The sequence below is a fragment of the Pempheris klunzingeri genome, chromosome 5 (genome assembly GCF_042242105.1).
Source record: "Pempheris klunzingeri isolate RE-2024b chromosome 5, fPemKlu1.hap1, whole genome shotgun sequence".
Taxonomy (NCBI): domain Eukaryota; kingdom Metazoa; phylum Chordata; class Actinopteri; order Acropomatiformes; family Pempheridae; genus Pempheris; species Pempheris klunzingeri.
The window spans coordinates 4286011-4301454 of record NC_092016.1 but is presented as its reverse complement, the minus strand read 5'-3'; the positions used below and the strand labels follow the sequence as shown (position 1 = coordinate 4301454).

Below are 15444 nucleotides of genomic sequence, written 5' to 3'. Positions count from 1 at the left end.
ACATCCTGGCTCCCACCTGTAGCTTAGTACTTAAGTTAAGGTAAAGAAAAGATCATTGCTTTTGTGAAATGTTAGTAATAATCTGAATGTCTCATGTCACTGCTGACTTTTTTCTGTATAAAATAGACCGTGACCTTTCCCTAACCTTAACCAAGTGAAGAAAGTGCCGAAATATAGCCATACAAATGTTTCATAATGTGGCAGTCACTGTGAATAGATATTGTGCTGTAAGATTGGATAATTTGTTGGGAAACAAAAGAAAAAATGTTGTAAATGTGTATTTTTTAAATTTTGAAATTAAAGAGGGCATATTATGCATGCAAGCAAATGGCCTTGTTAATGTCTTTTCAACATAAATATGTGTCTCTAGAAGCCCTCAAACTATGAGAAAAGACCATCCTCTCTCTTTCTTCCTCGCTCCATCTTTGAGTATAAGTGTGTGAAAACACTCGGTTTAGATTTTATCCTTCCATGTGACGTCCCGACTTAGAGTAAGATATAAACAGACTCGGTGCAAACAAAGTTTAAGTCAAATATTGAATAGCCTTGTACCTCTGATTTAGAGTGGAAAGCTATAAAAAAGTGTGCAGCTACCAGTGTGTGTGTTATCTGTTTTGGATAAAAGACTTATTGACAGATTCAACACACAAAAGCATTGAGAGATATTTAATGGAGTTTGAGAGACAGAGGTCAACAGAGTTTTCTATTTTCTATTCCAGCATTTCTTATTCTGTCTGTTTCTCAATTCAGTTAACAGTAGAACCCAACAAGAAAATGTTTTTTAACGTTAAAGTGTTAAAGTCTGTGTCGTCAAATACAGAGAAATACATCAGAAGAGAAATGAGGTTGTCAGGGTCTGTACAGAGAGTGATCCTGCACTTGACCTGGATTTCGATCAGATTGCCACTTTAAGACTTTGTGAAAACACAGTGATCGAAAGATGAAATATTCTGCAAAAATTTTTAATTTTTTTGAATTACTACTTCAATTGGCTACCAGTCTATGTCTCTCAATTAGTGATCTGGCAGATGTACAGTATATGTAATGGATATCTGGTGATGCAAAAAGGTGTTTAAGTATGTATGTGTAGTTTCTGTGTATAGATAGTGCATGTTTGTGTGTGTGTATATGTGTGTGTGTGTGTGTGTCTGACATGGAGTGAAAGTCAATGTCGGTGCTGTTCTGCAGCAGAAGGCTCTCTGTCGTCCCTTTTTTCCACTTTCCACAGAGGAAATGCTTGCCATTTCAACGGGAGACGATCACAAACAGTTTCTCTCACTGAGGAAAGCTCAACTGCAGAGCCGTTAGCAACTAACGTTGAATTTGCTGTAGCTCAGAGGACGGAGAGCATTTCTCTGTGTAAACTGATTAGCTTTCCAAAGTTGTAGATGTTTTCTACCATTATTTTTCTTTTTGTAGGTTTAAATCACTGAAGACAAGATTGTTACACTTCTACAAAACTATTATAAATTTCGTCAGTCCAGACAGTAAAGTTGTTAACATGTTAAACATGTATCGTTTCCTAATTTCTATCATGTATCTATCAGCCATGAGCATCACTTCCTAAAGCTCACTGTTTTTTTTAATTCAATTTAATAACAATAATAAACAAGTTTACTCTCAGATAAATAGAATTAGAGAAATATAATTTCTGTTTGGCAAATGCTATTTGTAAAATCTTTAATTTTTTCAATTTGTACTTTTTATAATATCAATTTTTATTTAAATACTTCTCTTTAATATTAAATAGTGATAATGAACACAATGACTTCTGCATATATAATGTGAAATGTTATCTTCGGTATATGCTTATGACATTCTGGGGGACATGTTTCATATTGTACATACAGTATTCATTCAGTGTAAATTATCCCAATAACTTATACACAAAACTAACGCTGAAGTCTAAACAGAAGATTTTGAACAAATTCTTAACAAGCTAAATATTTAATTAGATATAAAGCAAGTAAGTAAGATATTCCAGTCTTTGATCATTAAAAAGGATGCTTCTCATTCCCTCCCTACCTGCAGAGAGGCTGCAGGAACCAAACTACATTTTACCACAAGATCCCCCTGTAATGCTGCTATTTTCACTTTTGAATACCAGAGCAGGTTGAGAATATGTTTTTCTCTCAGTGCAATTCACTGTATAGCTTCATAAACACCATTTGCTGACAAGAATATTGGAGCATGGGCAGCCTCTCCCTTCATACACACCCTTTAATCAAAGTCACAATTATAACCTGCACTGTGTAAACCGGCCTTCGCTGCTCCTTCTATGGTGGCAGGTAGGTCCGCTGACCATTTATTCTTTTGCTGTCATATGCAGAAACATGCCGAAAGTATACACATGGAGGACAGAATTACAGCACATTTGACCGTTTCTTACCCTTGAATTTAGGTTTGCAAAGAGGTGTCATTTTTTGTGCACATACCACTTGTTTTATAACGCTGTCGGTTTTTGGGTCACCCAGAGAGAATAAGTGAAGGTTCCTCAGATACTAAAGGATGTGCAGGTTTCAGAAAAGTATGAGTTATTGCAGAAAGTTTTCCTCCTTGCTGTTTTTCTCATTTTTTTACTCTCTTGCCTTGAACAGCCCACATACGTCATGTATTGTGGTGCCATCTGGCCACAGGGAAGCAGAAAGAGTCACCGTTTACATCCAGTAAACTTTGGCATCTCTTGGCATGAATGTGAATGCAGGTTTAGCTGGAGTGCTAAATGTTTTCTCTCTGATCCAAGACTGCTCTTACCTTTGACCTCCCCCAGCAGTTCGTTGGCGTTCAGGCGGTCAACGCGCTCTTTCCACTCCTTGGACAGGAGCCTCTCCATGCAAGTGGGTTCTAGAAAAAGGCCAAAAAGAATCACTTTCAGTTTTTATGTCATTTAACATCAACCAAAAAAGGCACAAAATGATATAACATTGTAACATATTCTTGAGATGACAACTCCTGAGATTTGAAGTAAGATTTCTGGTTTGTATTTTCAGAAATGATGCATGTACTACCTGTTGGATAAAACTGTTTGGTAAGTTCACTAAAGATTCCTTTTTGCCCAGAAAAATAAACTTTGAAATACACACCAGAAGCAAGAGGAGGACAAAAGTGGGCAATAAAACCGAAGAGACAGAGAGAAAAGAACAAGACAGATAACAACCCACGCTTGTGAATGTTAAATGCATAAAAACGTATCATTTTTTACAAAAAAATATTTTAAAAAATTGCAGCAGCCATCCAGCTGACCAAATGAGAATGTCTGCATTGTTCTGAGATGAGGTCTTATTTGTGGCTGTCCTCTCTCTCACAATGTGTCTCATAGCCTCGGGGTATTAGACATCAGAGACACGTGGTCTCATAAGATTCATAAGGTCTCATTTGTTCGATTGGAGTCCTTCTGTGAACTTTATTCAAACAATTGGAACTTTTCAATTCTTCCTCGGGCGGATAGCAGAGAGACAAACAGGGAGACAGATATCTGCACATGTGTATGAGTGTGTGACTTGGTCAGGTATCAGTGGTGGAATGTAACTAAGTACAGTTTTGAGGCATTAGTGCTGCTAGATTTTTCCCATTTCATGCTACTTTCACTACACTTGATATAATAGTTTCAGCTAAAACAAAATCACCAGTTGCTTTCACATTCAAAACCTACTTTTACATATTTTACATAAAGAACAATTTACTTCTCATGCTTCGTACTTTTTCTTCAGCATTAAATGCAAGACTTTTGCTTGTAATTGGGTATTTTTGCACTGTCAAAAAACTGGCAACCCTGAAGATTCATATGGTATGAAACCAGATTTTTCATCATTTTTCTGGTGGACAGTTTTCAGAGGTAGCAGTTCAGAGTATTGGCATTTTGTGATTGCCTTTCTGTGAAGTTTAAAGTTCTCAATGTTCCTGGTGGTGTCTGCCTTTTCCATGCAAGTTGAGTTTCCAGACACAAGGACAGGATGTATGCACACGCTGGATGAGACCCTGTGTGCATGCACACATTTCACATGATGCAGGCGATCACAGTGGACAACATTGTTGAGTCTTCTTTAGTCTTTTTTATTAAAAGAGCGTGACACAATGAATCTTCCCATGGTTTACTTAGGTGTACTGTAAACAGATCGGCTATATGAGTTGCTGTTCTCCTATTGCTTGTCTGACAGAGTAGCTGCTCAAGTAAGTATCATCTCGGATCAAATGGGACCTTCAATGGGAAACTTCAAATTAGCCAGGGCTGAAATCCTAAGGATTACACAATTAAATAGAAGTTCTAGATACTTCCTCCACCACTTTCAGGTACGCAATACTTGTGTGAGTGTGTCTGCATACAAAACTGTTCCCTTGTACATACTGTACACACTCTTTCAATTGCCTGAGTCTGTGTGTATGCTCTGGTTTTCGTGCCAGCGGACGTGCCACAGATGGTGTCATGGTCACGCAGGGCCCCATGCCGAAGCCTCAGTCACCAAGGACGTCAAAAAAACACTCACATACACACACACACACACACACACACACATACACATACACATAGAAAAAGGAGACATTCTTGGGTGCTGTGTGGAAAACATGCCCCTGAGGGCTTGCCTGATTTAGAATGGTTAAGTCAGACAATAGCTCATTTGTGGTGCCTTTATCCTGACAAAAGGCGCTATAGGCATTCGTGAAGGCACATGGCCTATTGTGAATGGCTTAATGTTTAGTTTGTGAGTATGGGCCCATTGTGTGGTCAAGACATGCCGTCCGCCGGCTGAGCACAACTTCCTCATTGAGTCCATTAAAGCCTTGCATGTTTACAGTCGGATTATGATTGTTGTAAATAAGCTAATGCAGCCGTCCAGATCACATGGGATCAATGTAAACAAAGGGGGGGGGACAATGGAAGGGAAGATGGAGGGTGGCAGACAGCTACATGACAAAGAAACAACTTACACAAAGTACATGATGGTGATTTCCCTTATTTGGGGAAAAACAGTGGGTATTTCCAGACTGATGCTCACTATTGCAGTAAAATAAGGTAATTAATACCACTTCCCCACCCTCAGGACAATGGAATCCATCCCATTTTTCACGGAATCCACCCCATTTTTCACAGATTTATTGGACAAGTGGCTCCACTGGATATGTATTTGTGTACATTTGGTTCAATGGGTGATATTTACAGCCAGTAAAGGCAGAAAGCTGGAGGATAAGGTCAGGATGGGAGACTCTTTTTTTCTCATCACAAGACCTAAAGACGCCAATGTGCACTCGTTCAGCGGGCCTCATATAAAACAAAATTAGGGAGCGCAATTTATGGAAGCACTTAAGGAGGAAAATACAACCTGTAACTCCAAGATGCATCTGCATAAGTCAACGGTGTGTGTACTCTGATGCACAATTTATACCCCCTGTACTGATAAACACATCAGACACGAAGAACAGCGGGGGATGGGAGGGGTGAGGTGTAAGTGGGGAGGAGAAGAGGTAGAGAGGAAGAAGAGAGGGATGAGAGACGATGAGAGGGCGATGTTTTACCCTAGATGGCTCTCTATCTGTCCCTGTGACCGAGTCGGGGATCAAGTGCTGTTTAGATTGGAGGGTGGATAAAAATTCTTCGCTGTCCAGACACTGACTACTTTATCAAGTGGAGGAGAAAAGCAGGAGATGGACGGTTTAAAGAAGAGGCGGGAGAGGGAGGATGAATGGGGTGAGGAGAGAAGGAAGGGTAGATTAAAAGAAAAGAGGAGGGGAGACGTGGGGAAGGAGGGAAGTGGGAAAGACAACGACAACAAGGGGAGGTGAGTTGAGCAGCAGGATGATGAAAATGCTTGTTTCGTCCTCTGTAAGTACGGACATTTTCTAATAGCTTGAATGAAAAGATGAGAGAGATTAGAAAAATAGGAGAAATAAGTAAAAAGACAGAAAAAGTAGTGACAAAATGCAAAAATGTATTTAAAGGATAATTTAGGTGTTTTTAAACTTTAAACTAAGCCATATTTTTTTACATATTTTGGGTTTGACAGCCAGTTGGTCCAGCAGATCGCCTCAGTCGGCAGCCAAGAGTGAGCAACAAACAGGCTATAATGGCTGCAATGTAATCCTTCGGGGCAAATGCACCAGATCGAAGCATGCCCACTAAAAGTGCTTGTTTTGCCCCTGATCGTGCTCAGATTGTTATTTGCTGTGTCTGACAACATTACAGAGAGGATTCCTGCAGAGACAGACGTGTAGGATCCTTTCTGTTTAACCAGAAATAGCCATTGTATTGACTGCACAATAAATAATAAATAAATGTTGTTCCTGGTCTGCTGCTGTTTTGATCAGTTTTCTTTGTGTTACTGTGTGACTTTGGCATTTTAAAGCGTTAGTTTGGATCAACCATGATATCTGTGTTATACAATAACAAAAACAAACTAACCGTTAGAGGCAGCGGTAGATCAGCAAATAAAAACATGATTGTTTTTGTCAGTGGAGTCTGGTGGGTTAGAATAGAGCAATACAATGGCTTTTTCTGGATAAACAAAAAGTCTTACGGGTACAATATTGCAGGTCTGTCAGTGTGAGGATGCTTCCTGTAACGCTGTCAGACACTTTGAGTGACAAGCTGAGCCTTTCAGAAACAAGCACTTTAAGCGGACGTACTTTGATCAGACCAAATTGCCCTGAAGGATTACTCTGTAGTCATTACAGCCCATTCGCCGCCCATTCTTGGCTGCAGATGGAGGCGATCTACTGGACCAATCCCAACCTACAATATCTATCGATAGGGTTCAGATTTATAATGGGGTTATTCTTTGTATCCAATCGATGTATAAATCTAAATATGTGGATATGTACTGATAGATACTGATGATGAAGTGTTTTCTTTGTATTTGTTGACACAAAAAGTAGCTCATCAATCACCTATGCTTTGTTCTCCTCAATAAATAAAACAGTCATTGGGCCTTTCTGATTAGTTGTAAACCAGACAGTTACAACAGCAGCAAGGAAAGTCAAGAGAGGAGGGACAGAAACACGGGATAAGTGAGCAATAAAATCAAGTGAAGAGGATACACAAGCAAGTGGAGGGAGATAAGAAGTGGATAAGGAGAGAGAGAGAGAGTAATAAATTAGGGACGAGTCAGTCGGTGAGCTGGTGAGTGTTTAGGGTAAACACACTTTTATCACCTGTCCCCACGCCAACCTGCCAAGAGACAATGTTTTGGGTGCTTAACATGGGCCACAGGCAACTTACTTACTGTGTGTGTGTGTGTGTGTGTGTGTGTGTGTGTGTGTGTGTGTGTGTGTGTGTGTGTGTGGCAGGCAAGCATCAACACTCCCAAACAGCCACTGCCAAGAACAACACCGTGTGCCACAGGCCTCCACTCAGACTGAGTCTCTCTATTTTCCCTCTCTGTCTTTTACCCTCTCGGTTTCCATGCGTTTAAAAGTTTCTCATGGAATGAGCTTTTCAATAAAATGCCCTTAATAGAGCACAGTGGGAGTAGTATTACTATTTTATTTCTTTATATGATATCTTCAGTCCATATAGAAACACACAAGTGTAACTGGAGGTGTCACAGGTACCAGGACTTCTGTTATGGTCACCACTTTTACTTGACTTCAGAAGCAAGTCAGAGGTGCAAATAAAATGTAGAAAATGATTAAATTCATCTGCAGTTTGACCCAAAATCTGACAGTTAACTTCTTTAAAATTGCTGAATGTTTTCGAGTTTGGGTTTCTGCAAAAGCGCAATTTTTGCATTCCACCAGCTGTGAGCTTGAGCCAGCTAGCACTAAAGCTCACAGATTATATATTCTTTAATAATCTACCACACGAACATGAATTTAAACAACAAGTTGGGGTTCTGCACAATGTTACATGATAGATGTTGGCTAGCAATGATTCCCTTGACCTCCTTTTACATTTTCAAAGGCTTGTATCTTGATTTATTATCACAGAATCAGATATTTTCTCATACAGCTGCCCGTTTTTTGTACTGAATATTCAACAGCAAAGTTTTAATGCCCATCCAAGCACCAAGGAAGAATCACACTTGTCAGAATCACACTGGCATATCGCAGGCCTTTGTGTCGTTTCTTTCATGTCAAGACAAGAGGAGTCTCCATTGTGGTTGTAAGGTCAATAGCTAGATTTGTTTTCCTTTTGCTTTTTCTTTTTTTTAACTTAAGGTGAAAGTGTGAAATCTGACTGTAATTTAAATACACAAAAGAACAATAACAGCTCTTAAGAGGAACTTTCCATTTGTTTTCTGACATGCAATGGGTCTACGCTCAGGGAGCCATTGTGTGTGCTTTTTCAAAGCATATTTAATTCAAATTTTATATTTGATAATACTTCAAAAGTTCCCCCCATAATTCACTTGACATTTGGATGGAAACATAGTGCCTCTTTCACTCACTTGCTCTCACACACACAATGTGCTGTGCCAAAACTCAGGAACTCTTGAGTCTGGAGTCAAACGCCAAGGTAAAGAGAGAAAAACATTAATCTGAAAAATTAGTTAATGTTAAAAATAACAAAGGCCAATGTTCTAGTGGGTGTCTGATGTTTGTGTAACACATCCACGGCTGAAAAAACGATTTCGTGTCTCAACTTCACTACTGAACGTGTGTAAATGGAAGCTGACAGCTACACTTTGCACTTCCAAATTTATGTCAGTGCTGTGACTTCAGCTGCAGACCCCACAGCATCACAGAGAGAGGGAAGAGAGAGAGAGAGAGAGAGAGAGAGAGAGAGGAAGAACAGGATAGAGAACTGAAAAGACAGAAAGGTAAATAGTACGGAAACCAACACATATAGAGATAGAAACACAGTGATACTAAAGAGAAAAGAAAAAGGAAGAGAAGAAGTGATAGACAGAGCGACAGAACCATATAGATAGGAAGAGGGATAAAGAGAGATAGAGCGAGTGCAGCTGATGGGGTGAAAGAGAGAAATAGAGCAAGAGAGGCACAGGGAGAGCAGCTGTCCTAACAGCTGGCCAGCAGGATTGATGTCTCAGTGAAATAAAACTCAACATATGTCCAAACATGAGGAGACAGGCCAGCCAGGAGGAGGAAAAAGATACACACAGACAAACACACACACACACACACACACACACACACTGATATGAGAACACTAGCGCACTCTGAGGCACTTGAACATACATGCATACCACACACACTGATTAAAGAATGCCTGTACTATGCTGAGATGTTTAATTGCACAGAGAGTTTAAAACACATACACACACTTTCGGTGGCCTATCACTGCTCGCTCAGTGTTGTAAAACCATTAAACTGCAGAGTGGTTAGCCGTGCTGCATGTTAGCACGGTGTCCATTTCACACACACTATTTTCATCTGTCAGATGACACCCAGACTCTCTTGTCGCAGAACATGGCCTGAGGAAGCAGCCGGCCGCCTCTTCTGGCTTGGCTGGGGGGGTTCGATGGTATAGTTGCCCTGTTTAACCCTCTTTTCATACATGACCCCCTTCACACACACTCTTTTGTTTTTGCTGCCCAGTCATATACCCAACCTACTCCACCAGAGCAGGCCACCTGTGGGAACCTTATGTTAGCTTTGCGTGTACTGCAACAACAATTCGGATGTTGAAATGATGCTCGAATCCTGCTTGACTTATAATCAGTGAACCAGCAGACTTCAACTCTATCATTTCTAATTTATCACAATAGATGCAGCAAAACATTCCTGTGAAATAAAACAACAACAAAAATATTTGTCATTATTTCTGGGTAACTTGATTAATTAATCAATTGGTCAATAAAATGACAGCAAATCATAAAAAATACCAAAACATCATATTTAAACAGCTTGTTGTGTCCGGCTAATAGAATAAAGAATCTAAGAATTAAAGATATTCAGGTTACTCTCATAGCAGACTAAGAAAGCCAGCAAATGTTCACATTGAAGAAGCAGCTTCCAGGGCATTGTTGCTCATAAAATGACTTCAGCGTTTAACTGGTCTAAATCTAAACGCTCATTGTTTCCTTGTTTGTTATTGTTGAAGCTGCAGACAGGAGCACAGTGGAGTGAGTTAATGCAAACAGAATATCTGTAACTCTGAAAAAAACCGTCAGAGAAAAATTATTTCAGCATTTTTGTTATGTCAGCACCTAACGGCAGACAGCCTAAACCCCTCCTCTGACCTCTGACCTTTAACATTATGCAGAAATGAATGAATGTATTTTACTTCACCTGGTAGAGAGTCAGATCCCTACACTGCCTGGGTGTGTCTTTGATTCCCGCTGGGGCCACCCATGCTAAAAATACTCACAAAGTACTCCCTCCCAGCAGCGTAAACTACTTTATGTGATATAAGGTGGCCGTGCAGCCGAAGGCGCCGGGTCGAATCCCTGCAGCCCCGAATTAGACAAAGGATAGTATTTCTACTAAAGGTGTGAGCTTAATACTAGAAAAGCCCGGCTGCTGATCCCCGCTGTGCAGAGTGGTCAGGCCTGCCGTGCATTACAGCGCTGATATCAACAACCGCTGCAGCATATGTCCAGCGAGGAAAAGCGCTGTGCGAGGGTGCTCTAACTAACTCAAGACACTTTTGGCAACATTTGAACAGATGGTATCTCATTACTGGCTGATTTCATTTCTCAACTATCAATCGTTTTAAGAAGGAATAACAGCCCCAACATTTTTCAAATATTTTCCAATTTCTTGACCTCAGCTTTTTGTGTGAGAGGTTGAGAAAAATCATGCACGACTGACTGATGAGCTTTGAAAACTATATAAGCTTGGGCGTACAACAAGGTCACCCTGGATTTAATTAATTCAAAATGTAAAGTAAAACATCCATTCACTGGATAATGACAGAGCTTTCATATTTTATTTCTTTTGTCCTCGCTCACATTTTTCAGGGTTTTATTTATTTTTTTAAATACTGTAAGCGTAAATGTTCTGTTTATGAAGCAGCCAAATTGCTTTCTTCTCTAACACCAAAATTTTGTGTGTTTTTCAATACAAATAGAATCCATTTTGTGAAAAGCGTGTATTTGGATTGGATGGACCAAAACTTTGCAGCCTGATCTTGGTGTATTTAGAGATCGTTCCGCTGTATCATATTCTAGACCTTTCAAATATCTACTTTATGATCAACTAAAACAACTGGAGCCTGAATAGACTCATATCCAGGGTGAAAAATTGCTTCTTTGTTAAACGCACGCTTCCAAAACACCAGTTCAAGACCCGAGCTTCTGGTTCCACTTTATGCATGATATATGAAACCCTACCCTACTTAGTGCGCACACACACACACACACACACACCGGCACAGACACGCACACACACACACACACACACACACACACACACACAGCTCGATGTGTGGTTCAGACACAATAGAAGCGTTGTTTTGGGTCGGGCCCTCAGGGGAGCTGATGTGGGTGGAGCCTTTGGTTTAGGTCACAGAGGAAAGAGAAGAGGGGGGGGGGGGGTCACGGAGCCAAATATCAGCAAGGGGGGCCGGTGGTGAGTCTGGGCCGAGTCGACAACCGCTCCACAGCTGACCAAAGACGAGGAAAGGAAAGTGGATCCAACATGGCTGTCTGAGCTCTCCGACTACCCCCACCCCAATTCTGATCCCATCGACACCTCCATAACAGAAAAGCGGGCAGGATGAGATGGGAGAGGGAGAATATGCCTCAGTGACACAGCTGCTCCTTATATCATCCCTGGTAGGAGCTTTCATCAAACACAATACGGTATCAGCCACTATCACCATACAGGCCCAAAGGTAAACTACTCTGGTAACATTAGAAATAATACAAAACCAGCTTTGTTCTGTTTGGCATCAAAAATGCAACTTTTTTTTCGTCCTCATTTCAGATTTTTGTAGAGATTAGATCAGTGCACTTTTATTAGGGTTTTTGTTTACGTATCTTTGTTTAAAAATATCCAGATTTTAGATCATTTCCACTTTAAAGTTTATGTTTCCACATATCCAAATGTTATGGTGACAATGTTCACCATAGTTTACAGTAAAGTTGGGTTTACAGATCAGGGCGTGCTCCCAGAAAAGAAAAGAAAAACACAAAAGCGGTTCTGATTATAAGCCAGAGGCCTTCAGGATTTCTTTGTGCTGCTAATGGTATTTTTATATAAATTATTATTATAAACACTGATACAGTACAGAGATATTCTTTTTATTAAAACAAGAAAATGATTGCAATTGTCAAAAGATTATGTTGTAAACAAGTGACATTATTATTATTATTATTATTAATTCTGGACAATTAAGATAATTAAAGATGCAGTATTGTGTATATCAAAGCCATGTGTGTGACGGTTCAGTAGTTTGTATTTCAGCAGATTAAAGTCAAAAAGTCTTTAAAGAAACACACTCCACGAGCTTCAAAAGTTATCTATCTTGGCTTTGACACGAGCAGTATCTTTTTTTTCATTAGTTATATCATAAAAGCCTGCGCCAGATGCTAAATCATCAGGTGAACAATTTGGCATTTCACTGAAATCCAAGTAAAAAAGGAGGACTTGATAAAATCACTATTTAATCTGATTCTTTTGGACGACATTCAAAACTGTTCCGGCAAACCACATTGCATGCGCTCGCACCATATGCTGGCTGGCCTGCAGCCAAACTGAGCAGGAGAGGGCTACTAGGCATATCCCACTGACTGTATTTGTAGTCAAGACCCACTGACTGTGGCTGATCATTAGTAAAGAGATCCCTATCAATTACAGAGGAAGAGATTGAAACCAACCACAAGAGGTCCAGTGGGAGTCAGCCTGTTGGCGGAGCTGAGGAGAGCAGCACTGACCACCAAACATATATATATTTAAAAAGAAGTAGATTAAAAGTTCAACATTTAACAATGAAAATGATGTTTGGAAATAACAACCTTTCTACACATACAGCGCTGCCCTGTTGCATTTGGAGAGCATCCTAAATGCTAATAAAAACACACACACACACACTCCAGACACACACCACACACACAGACACAAAGCCACCACCTGCACACAATCACAGCTCAAGCTGCCAATCCTATAAGATAAGGCAAACATAGCCCCACAGCCAAGACCCTGTTAATTAGCCAATGAGCTTAACTCTGTGGCCGACCCAACTCACCTGTTAAGCTGTCATCACAACTACTTCCACCTGAGTGTATGAATCCATAAGCCCCGACACACACACACACACAAAGAGGTCAGGCACTCAGGGCTCACAGGACTCATTTAGGTTTAAACTTCAGTCGTTGAAACTGCCTACAGATGATTTAACCTTAAAACAGTATCACTGACATTGATGGTTTGCTAATTGGCAGAAAGATCCATTTGTTCCATGTAGCAAAAGGAATCTCATGGCCGTTTCATTTCAGGTAGAGTGTCACTGAACATTTGCAGCACAGGTGTTGATGGGGCTGAAAACACAGAGGTTCACTAGCAAAGGATGCACATGAATACACATCGCTCTCAACCCACCAAATAACTCCAGAAGAGGACATACTTTCCACGGTTTGAGTGGCGGTAACAGCAGAGATGTTGAAACAGGCTTTCAGCAGTGAGCAAGAACAAAGCCTGGCAGAATGTCTCTATTGTCACAGAGCAGCAGGGTTAGAGGAAGGCTTGGCCTCACCCTGACCTCCTCTTCCAGCTGGGGAAGCCATTATATGGGTGATTGGGTGCCCAGCTCTGGCCTGGCTGCAACTCAAGACACAGTGCAGACTCCTCAGAACTGGACAACACATGCTTAAACACACAGTGCAAGGACAAGGCTCATAAAATAGTTACCGCGCAAGGAGCTGCAAGAGGTCATAAGACGGTGTTAGTGTGGGGGACACAGTCAGTCAACTGCAAATGTGTTTCCCCTCACTGTGTATTGATTGGACCTGACATGCAGTTCACAGTGCTGTTTATTTGTGGAATATGGTTGAGACACAACGGCTTTGACTCTAGTTGTCACTGTGAAAAGTAAACTACAAGATGTTAAAGCCCCTAAAATCTTAGTTACAAATCCTATTTTTCTCATGAAGACGACTGAATTAGCAACAATAGGTGTTGACTCTTACTCTAACGCCTGAAAAACTCATCAGGACTGTGGATGTGGTTTGATCGCATTGTCTGTTAATACAACCAAATTGTTAATTCAGAAATTGCGATATTTGATTCGTGCACTTTGTGACATCACCGTTTTCCTTCCCCAACTTCTTCCAAACCGCTTTTGTAAAAAAAAAAAAAAAAAAAAAAAGTTATTTTATTTTAAATTCATATAGAACTCCATTTCTTGTCATAAGATGTTGATTTACAAGTTTTAGTGGTGCATTGCATTTATAATTAAACGTACTTCAAGCTGAAACAGGCCATTGGGCAGACAAAAAGGGAAAACAGCTTGGCGTTATGAACTTAATTATGCGCTCAAGTTTCCGCAAAACGGAATCAATTCAAGACACTCACGATGACTTATGAAAATAAAGCTGGGTCTGTTGGATCCCAGAAATGCACCGTCACATCATGTAGCCACTAATGCCAGATTGGAAGCTGTGATGTTGCCTGTTTCCATATGATGGGAGGAGCAGTTGGTGGTGTTCACGAATCTGAAACTGTACCATTGGTTAGGCTATTTATGAATACCCAGTGTTTGCCTTGAGGTAGCAACAAAATCTGCTGCTTTCTTTCTTTTCCTCGTAATTTGTGGATCTATTACATATTTTAGAATTAAACGGTGTTGCAGTTTTAATACAATGGATTTAATACATTTTGTGAATTTATATTCTGTACAAATCTTTTAGGCCAATGCCTCTTCAGGCTGTCAACACTGTCTGGCTGCCTGTCAACACCGTGAATGTTCAGTGATCGTGAAAAAACATGAGAGAGCAAGGCCCCATCAAATCTAGGAGTTGTACACATTTTGACTTCCAGTCAGTCTACATGCTTTCATCTCAAGACAACAGCAGATGTGTTGTTCTTATATCATCCGTAGCACTCAGCAGAACAAATCTCCCGAGACTCAACTCCAGTCCAGTTTAGATGAAAGGACTAAAGTTCATAAATTAGTCACACAGGTGTCCGTTTTATAACAACTCTGCAGCCGTACTGTGTCGCGGTAATTGAGCCTGATCTCATTTGCAAATGAAACACATCAATTGTACAGTAATTCATATGGGCTCTGGTGTAAGCAGGGATTAGAGTGATGTTAAGTGTTTGCCAGGCGCCAGAGCTGCTCTAGGCACATTAGATGGTTGACTTAGTTGGCACGAGGGCACCGTGCCCATGCCAGGCCCCGTTAAGAGTGGGTGGGCCCCTGGGAGGCACGACAATACAGATAATGATAATTCAGTCATCAAAATTGAGGAAGCTTGATTGCACACTTCACTGGGTTTAATGTCCACCGGGCAGCATCCCAGGATGTTTTGTTTGACATTCAGATAAATGTGTCCACTCCTGACAGCTTTTTCCCTTTTTGTAATGATGACTCAAGGACACAAGGTGAAT

General features: G+C 40.5%; 1 protein-coding gene across 2 annotated transcripts in view; it reads right to left on the bottom strand.

The window, feature by feature from the left end:
* The window catches only part of LOC139201018 (transcription factor SOX-6-like), a 104285-nt gene that overhangs the window by 44563 nt on the left and 44278 nt on the right, over nucleotides 1-15444 (bottom strand). For both annotated transcript variants that reach the window (XM_070830220.1, XM_070830221.1), the window contains exon 5: nucleotides 2755-2844. In XM_070830220.1, the coding sequence (XP_070686321.1) occupies nucleotides 2755-2844 (90 nt within the window). The remainder of the gene's footprint in view (nucleotides 1-2754; nucleotides 2845-15444) is intronic.